Source organism: Amblyomma americanum, chromosome 2, assembly GCF_052857255.1.
Source record: "Amblyomma americanum isolate KBUSLIRL-KWMA chromosome 2, ASM5285725v1, whole genome shotgun sequence".
Lineage (NCBI taxonomy): Eukaryota > Metazoa > Arthropoda > Arachnida > Ixodida > Ixodidae > Amblyomma > Amblyomma americanum.
Window position 1 is genome coordinate 61,494,510 of NC_135498.1, and position 18,600 is coordinate 61,513,109.

General features: G+C 47.7%; 1 protein-coding gene and 1 pseudogene across 7 annotated transcripts in view; both read right to left on the reverse strand.

Moving 5' to 3' along the window:
• Nucleotides 1-234: 234 nt before the first annotated feature.
• LOC144122324 (U2 spliceosomal RNA) lies at nucleotides 235-378 on the reverse strand (annotated as a pseudogene).
• An 11,293-nt stretch (nucleotides 379-11,671) lies between these two features.
• Nucleotides 11,672-18,600, reverse strand: part of Nos (Nitric oxide synthase) — a 321,111-nt gene continuing 314,182 nt past the window's right edge. For 4 of the 7 annotated variants that reach the window (XM_077654481.1, XM_077654483.1, XM_077654486.1 and 1 more), the window contains exons 24-27: nucleotides 18,327-18,457; nucleotides 16,726-16,877; nucleotides 15,704-15,895; nucleotides 13,246-13,483 (exon numbers count right to left, since the gene is read on the reverse strand). In XM_077654481.1, coding sequence (XP_077510607.1) covers nucleotides 13,379-13,483; nucleotides 15,704-15,895; nucleotides 16,726-16,877; nucleotides 18,327-18,457 — 580 coding nt within the window. In that variant the 3' untranslated portion in view covers nucleotides 13,246-13,378. Of the gene's footprint in view, nucleotides 13,484-15,703; nucleotides 15,896-16,725; nucleotides 16,878-18,326; nucleotides 18,458-18,600 lie in introns of all 7 variants that reach the window. The other 3 variants (XM_077654482.1, XM_077654484.1, XM_077654487.1) reach the window with 2 other exon arrangements.

An 18,600-nucleotide genomic window follows, 5' to 3' on the forward strand; every position in this document is an offset into this window, starting at 1 on the left:
TTTTCACTGCTACAACTACTCCCCCAATTCCGCCTAGTCGTCGTCGGGGAAGGAAAGGCGCAATAACTCAGGCCGGTGCTGTACGATCTCTGTCTGTCTGTCTGTTGTTGCCAGGAAGAAAATGAAAGTGCACAGACCTGCTCACTGGCTCAAGCCGAGCCACAATCGCTACCACGTGCAGATAGTAGGAGAGTTGAAAGATGGGATAGAAAGACAGGATAGTAAAGAAGCGCTAAAGACAAGGCCGATCCCGGAGGTAGTGCAACACCGGGCCAACCGGTGGCGGAAGTGAAGCAAACTTCAAACTCTCCGCCACATTTCCAAAAATAAGTCCAATTGAACCCGTAACAGATACTCTACGGGGTCCGGACATGCGATGTCAGTGCTCGTTAAGGACCGCAGGTGGTCGAATTATTCCGGAGCCCTCCACTAAGGCCACGGTCGGGTTCGATGCAGGTGAAACGCAAAAGGCGCCCATGTGCTGTGCGACGCCGGTGCACGTTAAAGTTCCCCAAGTTGACGAAATTATTCCGGAGACCTCCACTACAGCACCTCTTTCTCCCTTCTTTAACTCCCTCCTTTAACCCTTCCCTTACGGCGCGGTTCGGGTGTACACCGAGATATGTGAGGAAGTTGATGCCTCATTTCCTTTCCTCAAAATCAATTTTCATTTTCATAGTGCACGTCAAAGAACCCCAGATGGTCGATATTATTCCGGAGCCCTCCACTGCGGCACCTTTTGCTACATTTCTTCTTTCACTCCCTTCTTTATACGCTCCCTTAGGGCTCTGTTCGTGTGTCCACTGAGATGTCAGACAGTTACTTCGCTATTTCCTTTCCTCAAACACCAATTTACAATTTTTTACTCCACTACAACACGCTCTCTCTCTGCTCTTTCACCCTAACCTTTATCCCTTCCCTCACAGCGGGATTGAGGTGTCCACCAAGTGAGACAGTTACCGCGCCTTTCATTTCCTGATAAGCAGTAATTTTTTTTTCTGGCAACGCGCTTGTGCACAGCGTCCCTGGCGTATGCTCCTCATGTTTAACCAGCCGTTTCTTTTGCGAGCTCTCACCTCCTAACTACATGCGGCCTCCGAGAGCGGCTTCGAAGCGTTTGGTGGTGGGGGTGAAAAAAATTCTTAGTACTCAAGTGTTTGGGAGTCAGAAGACCCCGCTACATGGTCGGTATCCTTAGTCCGGGACGACACCACACGACGAGGCCCGCCTCGCGCCCGCTTTACCAGAGGCCTTTGGGACTCCAGTGTGGAACAGTTGAGGAGGGCAGTCTTCTATGCCTCTCGGGTAGGGGTAGGGGTAAGGTAAGGATTCTGAGTACATGCCCACACCATGTGAAAAGTATGGCAGATCTCTCCACAGTGTTCCTACCAGTCACGACCATGCGTCACACCGGATGACGAGAAAGAGTGCACGAACCCCAATGCTCAAGGTGCGTGCACGGTGTGGTTACGTGATCGCGGAACGGACCGACTAGTAACCCGGCGGCGGATGGTGTCCCATAAACAGCTCTCGCTTCAATAAGCAGTCACCCAAGTTTGTGGATGAAATTTTCTGAGCCCTCCACTATGGCATGCCTGAAAGGCTCTTGTGCAAGTTTTACCCGTAAAAACACCATGTTTTAGATCATTACCCGCCGCGGTGGCTCAGTGGTTAGGGCGCTCGACTACTGATACGGAGTTCCCGGATTCGAACCCGACCGCGGCGGCTGCGTTTTTATGGAGGAAAAACGCTAAGGCGCTCATGTGCTGTGCGATATCAGTGCACGTTGAAGATCCCCAGGTGGTCGAAATTATTCCGGAGCCCTCCACTACGGCACCTCTTCTTTCTTCTTTCACTCCCTCCTTTATCCCTTCCATTACGGCACGGTTAGGTGTCCAACGATATGAGACAGACTGTGCCATTTACTTTCCCCAAAAAACCAATTATTATTATTATTATTATTATTAGATCATTGCTTAATTTTAGTTCGCGAGCACTTATAGTGGCCATTCTCCGCATTTGGGCGTTGTGCGTTTGCTTGTCTGTTTGTCTAAAGCCGGTTTTGTGGCAGACTGCTCACCTGCCCACCGGGGGTGGGGGGGGGGGAGCAACCTGCCCACCGTGTCAGGCAGGAGCCCATTTAATTGTGAGAGGCTGCCCGGTAAGAGCAACCTGGGTCGCAACCCAACTCAAGCAACCTAAGTCCCTCTGATGGCAACACCTGCCATAGCACCTGCCTTGTGCCGCTGTGCCACTGCTCACATGCCCATCGGGTGGCTTAGTTGCCAAGGTGTAGCCGGTTGTAACCAGGTGAGAATCTGGGGCGCTAATTAGGCGGCATCGCCCCTAAGCCGCCACCCCTGACAATTTACGTCATGATAGCGCACATATACGCGTTGGCCTAATTACCCAAATCGACTGACATTTTTTTTAATTGTCCGTGAACGAGCTACCGCTACACTCGATATGGAGTTGAAGTTCATTTTAATTTACTATATATTACCTACCACTCACGTTGCATTAATCTCATCTGTTGGGAAGATACCCTCAAGGCTCATGAATCAAAATTTGGCACTCTTATCAACCCAGAGCAATTGAGGATTATTAGATTACATCACCACCTTGCGGTATTCAGATAAACTGCCCTGCTTGAAACATAGCTGTCATGGTGGAGTAAGAATGTTGCTGAGTGTAACCATTAGCTGACCGCCCATAGAGCGCCTCAAAATTATGAAATTCTATGTAGTGATAAACTAAGTAAAGGCAGAGCCTTTTATCAGCTAATTTCTACAAGATGTCCGTATACATAGTCATGGTGGGCTTTTAATTCTCAGCTTATGAACAGGCCATAATGAAATAATGCTGTTCGTTCATGGATTGTTTCTACTACAAAATGATGCCATGCGTACTAAAGTTGGACACAACTGAAGAAAGAAGAAGAAAAAGTTCCTGACAGAGGGTCTCCAAATGTCCTCGACCTATTGTCATGAGGCTACTGTACAGCGCCTTACACCCGGTAGTGTGGCACGTATAGCACGTATAGCCTGCCATGACCGTAACGTCATGGCAGGCGTCACGGAAGCTTTGCGGCTTCGTTTCTGGGTTGTAAATTGTGGGGTTTAACGCCACGAAGCGAAACATGGTCTATGAGGGATGACGTAGTGGAGAGCTCCGGATTCATTTTGATCACCTGGGGTCCTTTATAATGTGCACTGACATATCGCACAGCATACGGGCGTCTTTTAGGTTTCGTCTTCATGAAAACGTGGCCAGGATTTAACACGGGTCCTCCGGCTCGATAACCGAGCGCTCTAACTGCTGAGCCACTGCGGCGGAGCCTTCTGGGTTGAATGTATTACAATGGCTAATATGGTGTTCTGCCCACTTGTGTCAATTACATCCTCGTCAGAGACTCAGTGAAGAACTAGCTACTAGTACGGTCTAGGTTTGAAGGCACTAAAAATGAAAACCCAGGGACGGAAGGATTGCAACTGTGGGGCTGTGGCGGAGCTGTCGTTTATGTGGGGATTCATGGCAATAGCTTTTGTGAGGACGGGTATTCATGGCGCGCTCGCTGCGTGGCGGGTGTCTTATTCACTCCTTTGATGATATGCAAGTTGCTGCAATGCACGAAGAGTTCTCAATGCAGCTCGGACAAAGCCGACGTTTGCGGCAAAAGAGAGGGGCAAGTTGAATTTGAACGTTTCAGGGGACGACATTTCTTTCATGTCGGCTAACCAGCAGCCAGCTCAAGGTCCAAAGAGACCTAGTGAGCCACGCATGCCGGATGGCCAGGGACAGTGGTGCCTTGAACTAGGGGCGCCAACCACGCTCAGCCTGGAAGACATCGGCAATCTTCGGGCAAGCAGCAAGACTCGTTTATTAGAGCAATAAAGTTTATTCACTCGCTCACTCATGGCCTGTTATAGAGGTCTGAGCGGTTCCTTATGGACCGTTGAGGTATTCAAAGGCGGATATCCTGCTTTAGGAAGTTTTGTGAAAATTGTGCACCGCAGTCTTAATTCTAGGCATGTTCAAAGCTATCAGTGTTCCGGGATTTTATGTGTTTCGGAACTTGGGCGTAATAAAAACGTTGGCTTTAACTCTGACAGATAGGTTGTGGTGTGACAACCGTCGCACTTCAATCGCTCAGAACACTTCCATTATAACGTGCCTCAGCTAACAGAGTTAGTCAAGCACGCAAACGTATTATATACCTACCCAACTTGGCACAGCAACAATTAAGGAGATGGCAGGAAGGAACATTCCCGGCACCAAAGTCGAGAAAAGACTATTCAATAACAAACTCAGTGTTCACAAAGTACAGGACACAAATAAGCAGCCAGAACAACCAGTACAGAAGGAAAGATATTTTATTCATGTGTAGATTTATGTATATTATGTATAGTATTTATAGATGTATGTATAATTTTTTTTTCATAGTAATATGTATAGGAAGCCGTAGCTACATTTCGTACAGTTGGTTATCTCATAACAGTAAGAGAAGCAACCAAAGCTCAAGGTGATATACAAGCTTGGTGGTTGATCGATACAGTTTGTCCACAGATATCGGCGAGATAAAATCTTCGAAGGTCCGAACATTGTCACACGGCTCTCTGTACAGTCAGGGGTCAAGGTTCAAAGGCCAACGTCTCAACAAACATCTTAGCGACGACCGGCGCTCGCTGAGGTGGAAGCCGACGCACTTGCTTAGCAAAAACTAATTGTTCATAAAGAACGAAAACTAAGAAAGACCAACAGGAAATAAAAATAAGAAAAGCGGAAGGTCATTCAGCGGCATCCCGAAAGCGGTGACTATTCATTAAAAAAAAAACCGCGTTAGTCACACATAAAAGACGAAGTTTATTGAAAGTCAGTATATTTCCAAGCAGTGGTTTATAGCGTGCAAGTGCAATAAATTTTTTTTTGAACAGGCTCTAACAGTCAAATACGACAGTCGAGGTCAGTTAATGGGAAACGGCTGCATTCTGTGCTCCCTTCAGTATATGTCAGGAGAGTTGGTGAAAACGATGCACTAGCAACTCAACAATGCAGCGACATTGCAAAGTGACTGAAGGACGCTTGACGAATATTTTGTGTAGCACAATCACTTCGAAGAAATGAAACAACGCGCGTGCGCAGAACATTTTGGCACAAAGGACAAAAGGACGTATAACGCCGTCATAAAGTCATCACACCATATTATTGGCTTTTAAGCCGTGTAGTGAGAAGCTTGTGGCACTCTTAAAGCGTTAAATCTATGCAATGTGACGAGAACGCCCGTAATAAGCTTTGATGAAACGAAAGCTGCGCATTCCGATTCGCTTAAAGTATGCACCGTTGTAGGAGCTACAACCGGCTCATGATATAGACCAGCCAATCACTGAACGTAATAATGTGCGAGCACTCTTCTGTAGTCGAGCTCGAATGGATGACAGCAGCGCTAGCTTCCGCAAAGGTGAGAGGCTAATTAACACAGTGACAACGGATGCAGGTGATGTAAATGACGTCATGCAGCAAACGTCAAAAGAAACCGAACAAGCAACAATTTCGGATCCATAAAGGATCGTCTGCTTAACTTGCAGGTTCAGTTACGGCTTCAGCCGATGCCAAGTCATTGATTTCCGCCTTACATTCTTTAATTTTTTTCTTTGCGGTGCAGATATAACGCGATAAAAACGTAAAGAGCACGTCTGTGGCTCAACGTACAGATGTTTGAGGCGATAGACGTCTGCGTTAGAGAGCTATACTTAGGCAAACGCACTTAGAGTGAGCAAAAAAAAAAGGAAGCACCATGAAAGTCTGTTCGAAACAAGTGGGTTTCAGGACTACCAAGGCTTCGAATTTCCCCACGCTCGAGTTACTCGCACTAATTCAAATACACCGGCAACTTCACGGGCACTCAGCATGTTAGACATCCTGAGAGGATCCAGTTGTTTTTTGTAGCGGAAAAATTCCGCCCATTGAAAGCAGAAAGGAGGAAAAAACAGACTAACAAGCAAAAGCATTCCACTCTGTCATCATCGCGCACTTAAGTCGTTCCAAATGCGTTTAAACCGTCCTTAGGCTACCCGTACACTCATACAGAAGTCGTAATGTAAGAAAAAAATGAACATGGGGATATCCTATACAGCTTTCTTTTCAGAAAGCACGCCACCGCCAAGTCTCAGTGCAGCAGTTTATACGTAAAATATAGTTTAGCACCACACACTAACAACAAGAAACTGTACCGATTTAACAACGCATGAAAACTCTTTTCGTCATAGCGCGCAGCATGTCGAGCGACATACAAACAAGCACGACTAAAGATACCTACGCGTGTTCTTATGTCGCCGAAACTTAACACTGTGCAGATGCTATATATCTACCTCCGTTCAACTTCGGCATGATTTAGGAGAAGTCAATTTTGACTCAGGAAAGGAAAATCTAAAATGATTAACTCTTTATTTAATTTCTATTTCCGTGCCGGGCACAGGATTCATGCAGACAGCTGCCCGGATGCACAGCTGCTCAACTGCGCCTGGACAGTCGAGGTGGCCGATTTCGAAGGCTCTTGTTTGAAGGTAAACACAAAGCTTCAGCATATGAAGCGGATGCTTCGTATGCTGAACATATACTGTATACGTTCAACATATGCTGGTTTATATGCTGCTCAGCATGTGACGCTTCGGCATATAGTCGGACCTAACGGCAATTTAGTGCTCACATGCGCTAAGTGGTACCATGAAAACGAACGAGGCAGCGGAGTAGTTAGAGACACCCTAGCGAATAACAGTTTTTTCACAAACGACATTTTTACGCCTAGAGCTAGCAACAGCGTTAGACTATGTAACGAGACTTCGCAACAAGCTGCCACTGTAAATGTTTTTGATATGGATCTAATAGCTTGCTAATGATGCTAACAGGTTAAGTAGAGCAAGGCACTTAAATTTATTATAATTACCTGATAATCTATATACCCTTGCTTCTGCTACTGGCTACACTATTATAGATACGAAAGAATACGGAACGTAAGAAAACTACTGCTAACGAAATGATCACAATACTTCAAACACCGTCAAAAAGTTTTGTGCTCAAACTTGAGCGCTGCAACAACAAAACGATCTGCTGTGATTACGCTCATCACAATGTTCTACACTGAGAACGATAACAGTATTTCCAAGCAAGTAGAGGCCCAAAACAACTGCTGCAGCACAGGTCCTAATAAAATTAACCTAAAACAAACAAAGTACGAGTTTTAGTGAAGCTTAGTGCAATCGAACCGCCTATGATTTAAGCTTGTAACAAAAAAAAAGCTATCAGGTTGAAAGACATGCTGAAATAAATGACGTCATGTCCAGATGAACGGCTTAAGCACGATCACGGTTTCTATTACGCATTCTAAAAACGCGATTTACCCCATGTTATGTTAGACAAGCAAATTAAACGAAACAAATCGAGGGCAGACAAAGAAGTGAATTAGGCTGTCGCTGATACCGTCTTGTTCTGCAGCCCGGTTGTTCTCCAGCTTGTTAGTACTCTGTCCCACCGTTTATATCACGTACCGACTTGTCCAACGCACCACACAGTGGCAAAGGAAAAAAACAACAACTTAGAGCTTTGACAACTTTGCAAAATGGAACTAGCCAGTGAGATAGACTGAAAATAAAGGAACTTGTCAAGGAGCATATCATTGCACTAACTCGTGGTTTCTTGCTGTTTGAGACTGTGCAGCGCGCTTAATGAAAAATCTGGCAGCTTCCAAAGCTTACTTAGAGCATCTCTCTATGTGTCCCAACGAGCATGCATTTCCTATTTCCACGGGAACCTACAGTGGTAATTAAAACGAAACACGTAGTCAGAGCACTGTAGAGAAACCACAGCACAAATAAAGGATCCGAAATAAGCTACCTTTGGCTATTAACCGAGGCGACAATCAAGTTTAAATGACACAAAGGAGGAAATTTGAACAAATGAGACCGTTTGGCAGCGGTTATGCGTCGGCAGGTGTGGAAAAACAGGTGTTTGAGCCGGTCAAGCCCCGAGGGGGCCCACAAGGTAAAACATTTGTGCCGGAGGACAGGGAGGTCACACACCACGGTCGTGGTCGTAGCAGAAGAGAGACCACGCGACACGAACTGCATACCTGCGCTGCTGACGAAACCCGTCAGCTCGGCGTCACAAGTTTTCGCTATGTACAAATGCGTTGATAAGCGAACGGCGGCGCTACAAGCGGCAGAGATTACACTACATGACAGCAGCGACAGACGCCTACAAGCGCAGAAAAAAAAATTGTCGAAACATGAGGCTTGCGGGCGGCGGGATAGAAAAGCGAAGGCAAGTGGTCATGGTAGAAGACTATTACAATTACGCACTGGTCTACACTGGAGAATGTGAAAAAAGAGGACGCTGATCTGCGCGATGGGTCCTCGAATGTCGTGCCTTCCTTTTTTTACCCATTTATTTCTTTTCCCAACTTTTTTCGCAAAATTACGTTCGTACGCTGAACAGTCAAAAATACTCTCACCCGTATTGCACCTCCCAAACAGCACAGGTGTAGTCACTCCTACGCGTGGTGCTGCCATCTTCCTGTGATCTAAGCGTAATATATGACAGAGGGAACTGTATTTGTTATTGGACACTTATTACATTATCAAGAATCAGTGAGTGAAAAGGAAATTGTTGGAGAGCGTAGTTGCCAAAATACAAGCTGCAGGCGCACTGAGTGCTTATGTTCTCTATTCGCGGTAGTCTGTCGTGGTACTCAGCACGACCTTGCGTTGCAGCGGCGCCTGGTGAGGACCACTATCTGAGCTCCTCAGTGTTCACTGGCCGTTACAGAAGCTGTTCTAATCTGGGGCAAGATGGCGAAATACGTAAAACTTCAACCCCCCCCCCCCCCCCCCCCGCTAAAGTAGCGAGGATAGTGACGTTACAGACGCTCCTCACAAAAGGAGTGATGACTCCCGCGGCCCCTTTTGTCTGAACTTCCTCATAGTCAACACCGAGATGCGGGCGCGTTATCTCGAACAACATTAAGCACTCTCCTCAGGAAAGGAAAGGGGTGACATCAAGCAAAACTCTTTTGTACACATAAATGCTCTGTAAAATGCTGCACCTCTGTACGGAGCACGAGGATTTCTCTCTCTCAAACACCCTCTCACTTCCGGGCGACCGTCTCACAGACACATGCACACACACACAGACACAAAGCTCTTCACAAACATTGCTGCAAAATACACGCGTCTCGTTTAGGCCGATAAAGAAGGAGATCACTGCAAGCGGATACGGAGAGGAAAAGGGGGAAAGGAGAATTTGAGTTGGGCAACCCTTTTTACAAGCGGCGCTCACGGAAAGGAAGTTGGACTGAGTAAAGCACAGTGGCGTAGCAGCAGTTAAGCACGTATACTTGGACTCAGCAGGAGCTTATAGTCTGAGAGCGAGACTGTGGAATGGAAAAAGTGTGTAGCGGGACTTAGAGATAGGCGTACATGTAGGCGAGCGTTGATACACGTATATAGTAAAAAGTACCGGGAGCACGTACTACCGTAGAGTAGGACGCAGCTGCTCTGCATGTATACATATACGCCGTTCGCAGCAGCTGTGCGCTCGACTTTAATCGCGTGATAAGGAGCGTGCGACGCGCCCGAATTGTCTCGGGGACGTTGCAATTAGGCCTCGAAGGCCGGCGCGTGACAACGCCGCCTGCGACCCGGGGTGACAGTCATCGCAGAACGCCACGCTATAGGGGGTTGCATCCGTTGTAAGCCTCTTTGCATCTGACAGCGCAGTGTGCGTACAGGTAGTGAACAAACGACTAACAACGATGAAGAAAGAAGAGGTGGCCTAGATTCTGTCCAGGCAATCCTTGCACACTGGCCTGTTTGGCAAGAGCTCGAGAGCCTCTTAGAAGCACGCGCGGAGATATTCGCTCGAAAGCGCTTATTTTTTTCTCTCTATCTGACGAGCTTGCGCTTATCGTCCCGACGCTGGCGACGCTATGACGACGTAATGGGTGACGTCAGTATAAGCTACACCACAGTGTCTGCAGCGTTACTGTTTGCACTGTCTGCGCAAACAGCGCGCTTTCCCAGACAACGTATAAGCTATGGGCATACATATACTATATGCGTTGCCAGCTTTACGCGTTCCGTCTCTGTTGTACGGAGTACGGCTTATGCTCGAGAGGGTGTCGCAGGATGCTCGCAATATCTTGAGAAATAACAGGCATATCCTGCTCTAAGTTGAGCTGCTGGCGACACCATACCCGCGAATACACACTGGGGACGCAGCAAAATGTACTAAATTTGTCACCCGATAATTGGCTGTGGCCTTTACTGATTACGCCGTGGTCATGAAACTCAGAACAATGCTTCCTAAGTGTTTCCTAAGCGCCGGTGTTTGTTCTCCTCTTGTCTCATCTTCCGTAGCGCTGTTTTATCTAGTTCTTCAAAAATGTACCAACCAGCCCGCATTTGCCCTCTTCTGGCTTCCTAAGTGGTTTCGCCGTTTACAGAAAAACAAAAAAGAAGAAAAATAGCAAAGTCTCTTAAGCTCGCAAACACTAAGAACTCGGTGTGAGCGCATTTTATGCTCATGAGTAGCATCGCCTTGGCAAAACTGCCTAAGCGGCCCTGTATCTGCCTCTGTAGGAAATGAGCAAGACTTCCGCGGAGGTTGCTGCGACACTCTTGAGAAAGAGTAAATTTTACATCGTGAGGTGACGTGTCTATGTTTCAGAGCCAAGCGGAAAGGCAGCGACGAACGCATGACGTAGGCTCGAAAGAGATAGTAGGTATCTGTTGGGCAGATTGGGCAGATTTGTATGTTTTTCTTTTGCCTAGATGTATCGAAGCATCGGGTTTCCCACGACACATAAAATGCTCTCCATAGATAAGTAGCGTGGAGATAGTGGTTCTTTCGCCATGTCGGAGATTGGGGCCAAGGCCACGAGCAAGTGGAATGTTTTCGAGCACATGCCCTTAGGAAGAGCGGAAATGTGCGCTCGGTTGTAAAGGTCTAGCAGGAGTAGGGCAAAGTACACCCTTCGCTCAAAGTTCCTATACACCCAAAGACTTGCTGCTTAGACCTGAAGTGTAGCACTTACCGCAGACCTGAAGCTCCTAAAGCATATCTGCAATAATACATTTACTGCGGCTGCCGCATGTACAACACTGAACACACTTTAACCCTAGCATTAGGCACGGCTGTTTTGTTCCGTGGAACTCTTCCGGACTCGAAGGGATGCCGAATTTCGCGTGTTTGATTTTATCATCACCATCAACCTGACTACGCCCACTAATTCGTGATAGTCATGCAATAACGTTACATTACTTCGCTCCGTGAAGATTTTCGACCGTTTTCGTGATCTTCTATTGTCGCTGTTAGTAACGCTGACCAGGCAGCGCGAACTGCGAGGTTTTGGGAGGGCGTCGGGGAAATATAGCTTGGCATATGGTGGTAGTGCGTCAAGACATCGTGTTCATTTCTGCTGTGAGCTTTGAGCCTGCCAAGCTGTTAGGCTCCCGCCAACTGTGCGACGGAGTACTATCTGAGCGGCTGAGCGAGATACTCGACGGCACCTAGAAGACAGGGAAGCTGCGAATGTCATTTAGGGTGGCGTAGTTGGTTTACTGGCCACAGTGAGAGCAATGCAGTCACCTCAGAAGCATTTTTCTTCCTTTTTTTTCTTCGGAACGCGTGGGCCTTAACACATTGGCAAAATAAACATTGCTCATAAAGAGCCATCAGAATATTACGTACGGACACTAATATGATAGACTCCGCCCTCGTAAGAAAGTCGACAGAGTGCGATAAGCCAATCATAAAACTGGGACTTGAAGTTGGGGGTTTCTTCGAAGATTCGCTCCAAGACTAATGATCAAATGATTGTTAGCTTTGCAGCTATGTCCCCGAGTGTGTAACTCGTGAACCTGCGGTGATGAACAACTGGTGGTTAAATAGACCAGCTCTATTCGCGCACCTTAGTGATCAGCCTATCACACTGTGTGATTTAGAAAGCTGATAAAGTCGGTCCGAAAGTGTAGCTATAGGCATATTCATGCAGTGGAAAAAAAGGTGACAGAGGGGATTCGATTATGCATGCACACTCTGCGAAAGTACACCTTAGTGGCGCTCACAGGAGAAGAAGGTGAAACAGCTTACACTTGACGGCACAGAGTCGAAGCGTCTTTGCAATGGCAACCAATGTAACCATTTCCGAGCGACGCCTGCTTACGGACATTCTCACGCAAGTGCATGAAATCGCACTGATGCATGATGACAGTGCTCTTCAACAATCAACGCAAAGCCATATCTTGACCAGACTTAACACGAACGCTTGGTTCAAAAATACAACCCAAGTAGGCGAAACCTCGACACACAACACGATGAGAAGTGGCCTTATCATACAGGTTCTGTGTACCATAAAACGGGTGTTCTTACAAACTGCTAGTGAGCAGCAGGGCACTGCACACTGTCGCCCACGCTTTTGCCAAAGCGGCTTGCCTTCGCGACAGCGATATCAACACGCTTATGCACTGCACCGTGTGAACATGACCCTGTGGATCTATGCGCCGCTTTCTGCACAAGTACCACCAAGACATGACCGCGTATCACATGTGTGACATGTCAGATCTGCACGTTTCTTCCCATGCAGTCAGAGCAAAAATGGTTGGTCTTCATATATGCTTGGTGAACCCATTTGAGCCTTTGGTTGTCCTTGACGTTCCAGCGTATGCGAAGGCGCAGAACGTGGTTTTGTGCGTCGGCACGACGCCTGTTTCGACTCGAGAAAGCAGAAAGTTCAGCAGCCGCCTGTAGTCAGTTTCTTAACAACTGCTTGCACTAGTAACGATCAGTGAAACTAGAAGTATGAGCTAAATGCCACTGCCCTGACACATAACAATATACCTGTTGCTCTTTTGCTCGCGTAAAGTTTCCTCGTTTGTTCGTTTTATTCGGAGCACTGAAGAAATGGCGCCACAGCCGAATCAGGCGACACTGTGGATACCGGGTCGTTACGTTCAAGCTCATGACTAAATAACGTTACGGCTAAAACCTAAGTTTAATAACGTAATCGTGTGTGATTCGTGCACCAAAGGGCATGGCACGGTAAGATTGATTGGTTACAGGGCAAGGCAGCACCATCGGGACTGTTAGGATGCTTAGTGTGACGCAAGGAAAAGGCGGAAAAAGGGTGTGAATGGAGCGACGGGAGAGGTTTCGGACAGGAGCCTGCGCACCTGGCTCCGTGCCTCCGTCGCCGAAAAGGGATGAAAAGAAGGTGTCGTCATTTCGCGTTGTGTCCCGGCGCATTGTGAGTGCAGTTGGTGAGGAGGGCCCTGAGCCTTGAGAAAGTGAGCGAGCCAAAGGAGTCGGGCAGGCTGGCCAGCGAGTGTCACTTGTGCGTGCTCCTCCGCTTGGCGTCCTCCCGGCTTTTTCTCGTTGCTTCCTCCGTGCGCAGGGTGACGCCGAAGATGTCCTCGTGGATTCGATTCTCCTCCTGCAATGTCCACACGTGCGCTGTCTCAATGTACCGTGGTAACGACCGCCCATTTTTATGCTACTAAACGCTAAAACATGCGACCGGTAATACTTTTCGTTACCCTCTAAGTGCCACTCACGAAAGTCTTAAAGGTCTTAAAAAATGCCACATTAAGAAATTAATCCAGGGGCGTGAAGTTCGGTTTATTGTTTATGAGGGTTTAACGTCCCAAACCGACTCAGGCTATAAGGAACGCCATAGTGAAGGGCCCTGGAAATTTCGACCACCTGGTGTTATTTAACGTACACTAACATCGCACGGCGCACGGGCCTCTAGAATTTCGCCTCCATCAAAATTCGACCACCAGGGGTTCTTTAACGTGTTCAAAAATTATATAAAGCGCACTTAGGGCAACAGACAAGGGAGACCAAAATGTGTGCTGGAGGTATTCTCCGAGGTCTGATAAACCACTCTTAAATTATCAATCAAATCACTCAAAAATTGTGAAGTGCGGCATTGCTGTCTCCTGCCTAGGATCGTCTTTGCTCAAGTCGTGCCCTCACGAAATGAAGGAAAGTTTCTGCGAGCAAGTGAGCAGACTAAAATTGGCTGGATTTCCAGAGGACGTGCTGTTTCTAGCTTCTAGCAAGGTGCTGAAAAAAGTAAAAGAGTTTAATAGGTCACTTTTGAAGGGTTCTGAGGAGAAAAAGAAAAATATTGCAGTCATACCTTATGTTCATCGGTTTTCTCATCAACTAAAAAACGTGGGTAACAGATATGGTGTTCATGTTCTCTTCTCTGCCCCTCAGAAAGTTAGTAGTGTTTGTGCGAAGGTTGCTGCGCGCTCTAGCAGCGGTGTATGTGATAAACGAAAGCGGTGCTGCACTGTGAATCACAAGAACCGCTATGTCAGATGTTCAAAAGGAGTGGTGTATCACATTCCCTTTTCTTGTGGCCGGACCTATATCGGTCAAACGGGCCGCAGCCTTAATGTGCGCTTGCAAGAGCATTTTTTGTCATTGAATAAGTCGCCTTCACCTAATCTCGCTAAGCACTGTTCAAAATGCAGCGGCTGCAAGCCTTTGCTTGACCAAACTAAAATCTTGTTCCGACACCCTAATCAGCTAACCAGAGAGATTTCAGAGGCCTATCACATCCGTAAGAATCAGCACACGTGTGTTGCCGACCCTATGGTGGTTTTGCATGAAACAGAGTTTTGTTATCTTGACGCACCTGTATGAGCACTTTTCCTGTCACGCCTGTGCGATGGCTTTTGTTTTGTTTGTGATTGTTCTTCCTTTTGTGTGTTTCTCGAATAAACGCGCAGTTGCGAGTAAGCGCTTGTGTCGTTTGGTCTCCCTTGTCTGTTGTCCTAAGTGCGCTTTATAAAACTTTTGAAAATGAAAAACCAACTAGCTCAGATGTCAATTCTGCTTCAGTTCTTTAACGTGCACTGACGTCGCGCGGTACACGTGCCTCTAGAATTTCGCCTCTATCGAAATTCGACCACATGGGGTTTTTTAACGTGAACTTACATCGCACGGTACACGTGCCTCTAGAATTTCGCCTCTATCGAAATTCGACCACATGGGGTTCTTTAACGTGAACTTACATCGCACGGTACACGGGCCTCTAGAATTTCGCCTCCATAGAAATTCGACCACCTGGTGTTCTTTAACGAGCACTAACATCGCACGGCGCACGGGCCTCTAGAATTTCGCCTCCATCGAAATTCGACCACCAGGGGTTCTTTAACGTGCACTGACACCGCACGGTACACGGGCCTCTAGAATTTCGCCTCCATCGAAATTCGACCACCTGGGGTTCTTTAACGTGCACTGACATCGCACGGTACACGGGCCTCTAAAATTTCGCCTCCATAGAAATTCGACCACCTGGGGTTCTTTAACGAGCACTAACATCGCACGGCGCACGGGCCTCTAGAATTTCGCCTCCATCGAAATTCGACCACTTGGGGTTCTTTAACGTGCACGGACATCACACGGCACACGGGCTTCTAGAATTTCGCCTCAATCGAATTTCGACCACGGCTGGCGGTGTCGAATCCGCGTCTTTCGGGTCAGCAGCCGAGCGCCATAACCACTGAGCCACCGCGGCGGGTGGTATGGTATGGTATGGTACGCTACGGTATGGTATGGTACGGTAAAGGAATGGTACAATTTATATGCCAAGAAGGAAAACGTCAGGCATATGCGTGCTGATGAAACAGGCACCAACCCTGAGCTTGTCCATGATAGCTTCAGCCTTCTCTTCACTGACGTTTCCCTGGTCCCGCAAGATGGCCCTCACCGCCTTGTTGACTCCGTCAGCCATGATGACGTCACCGCACACGTACAGGTGGCCGTTCTCCTTCATGAGCAGCTTGTACAGCTCCTCGGCTTTCTCATGCAGCCGGTCTTGGACGTAGCACTGCAAGACCACCATCATCGCCCTTAAATGAATCAATGCTTAAATGCGCGCACGGTACTTGAATCAGCCTGGTGCTTTAGGTCAGTAACGAGGACACAGCAATGCACGCAAAACAAAATTGTTGCTGTCATACTTTCTTTAAGCGAATCTAAAAGGAGTAGCTGACGGAGCGTTGTGTTTGACTCGGTGACGAGCTGAAATGGTTTTCTGAGAATACGAGGTCATTCAAAAATTGAAATCTACGGAGCTTCTAGGTAAACCATGTTTCTGCACTAGCATTTAGAATGGTGACGTAATCGTCGATTAGAACCGTGACGATGTTCAGGCATCTCCTTACTGCGTTGGGGAATCGCGAGGAAACTCGTGACGTCATTATCGCCGAAACATCAGATGCCCGCTGCATTCTCCTGCATGCTGCTGTGCGTCGCCCGGTGTCGCGAAACAATCCTCTGTGAGATTCACCTTTAATGTCGCTGGTTTTCTTCCATGAGACAACCGTTCATTCGCTGGAAACGTAGTGCCGTCGTATGTGACGTCATTATTAGGGCCTCTGCACGTCGCTGTGCACTGCAGAGAAGCCTCAACGCCGACGCCGCTTTATTAGGCGACTACACCGCCATTTCAAATGCTAGGGCAAAACGATTTCGCAGGGTTTACCTACATGTGTCACACGTTCGGCGCTTTTAAACGCATCGAATTCTAAAACCTCTTCAGTTGCCTTTTAACGTCAGGCATGCCTGATGTAGTAGCGTTACGATAGCATGGCAAAAGTCGCTACTGATCTGCTGCACCAAGTCCGAATACAGGCGCTGACGTAGAGCGGTACATGCCTTTTTCTGTCCTGAAACCCTGGAGAAGGCGAGGAAGACGTTCCTCAGAGCGCCGGCGTCCTTCATTGTCTGCACTTCCTCGGCGTACAGCTGGGACTCCTTAGTCCGGCACCCGAAGTAGAGGTCCATCTGGCCTTCGTAGAACGGCTGGCCTATATTGGGTCCAGAATGTGAAAAGAAAACGAAAATCAAGAAATCAAGATATACTGCAACGTTCCTTTTCCAGAAGTTTGGTTTGCTTTATGTTTTAACGACTCAAAGCGACTCAGGCTATGAGAGACGCCGTAGTGAAGGGCTCCGGAAATTTCGACCACCTGGGGTTCTTTAACGTGCACTGACATCGCACAGCACACGGGCCTCTAGGATTTCGCCTCCATCGAAATTCGACCGCCGCAGCCGGGATCGAACCCGCGGGTTTCGGTTCAGTAGGGGAGCACCATAACCACTGAGCCACCGTGGCGGTACCTTTTCCAGCAGTGAAGATAGAGTCATTCAAGCAGTAAAAAAAATTTCTGGCGGAGTTTTGGACACGGAGCATGACTTCTATGGTGATGGTCCATATTGGTAGTGATCAGTGGTTCTGTCACCTGATGACTGGCTAGTATACTGGATAATTAGCGCTCTGGCTATGTACTACCGGAACTGTTAGTAACGCGTTGGGCTAGTAGTGGCAGAATTTAACGATGTCAATATAGTTGCAGCAAATATTCTCGCTTCCTAAAGATAACGCAAAAGCGCCAGGTCCTTAATTATTTTCGGAACGGGCAGATCCACCACTGATCATGTAGCTTGCATGCTGACAGTTCAGCTTTGTCCTGACTGTTAAATACTTCATAGGATAAGGTGACTGCAGCTGACACAGGTCACGGTTAATTGGAGGGATATGGGAGAGGTCTTTGTCCTGCAGTGGGTATAGTCACTGTGGTGATGATGACTGCAAAAGGAGAAGAAATTATAATTATATTCATAATCGCCACCACCACCACCACCACCACCACCACCACCACCACCACCACCACCACCACCACCACCACCACCACCATCACCACCACCACCACCACTACCATCATCATCAGGCTTATGTCCAGTGCAGGGCAAAGCGCTTCTACTGCTCTCCGATTATACATGTCCCTTGTCAGCCGCTGTCACCATATTTAACCTTTTAAACATGGCGTCGACATGTTGCTCGCTGGAGTGCTGTGCGCCACCTTGGTGCTACCACTTCCGTCTTGTTTGCGCCAGTTGAACAGCAGCAGCCTGTGGTAGCGCGAGGTGCAAAAAGCAGAACAGCGAGCAAATGGCGACGCCCAGGTTGGAAAGGTAAGGCCTATACACTTTTTCAAATTTGCCCTTCTGGGCGCCGCCATATTGCCGACGGGCTGCCGCAGCTGAGTTCTCACTTGCAGATTTCACAGGGACATCTTACTGAGTATCGGCAGCGCAATCCAATATGCACGTACGCTCAGTCCACTTTTACGTAGTCAAAAGGCCTATGTGCCAGAAAATGTCTAATCCCCAGCAGATAGCAGGATTTGCGATAAATGCACTGGTAGATCTTGATGAGTCGTTTCGTGACGCGTGCGAAGGAATCGCCACCGTACCTTCCTGGTAGACACCCTGCATGGAACAATAGCGTCGTTGCCAAAAGCTCCTGTAGGGGGCGATGCCCGTTCCTGGTCCAACAAGCACCACGGGAACGTTCTTCTGCTCAGGAAGGTGGAAGTTGGGTGCACTAGTGTTCCGGAAGAATAAAAAGATAAGAATTAACTTCCCGCAGGCTTTCTTAGTTTCAATAAAGTGGCCGTGCAAAATAGAAAGTTGCATTAAAGTGGCTTTCAGACTGCAGAGCTTTTGTATGAGAACTGTGCGTAAAAT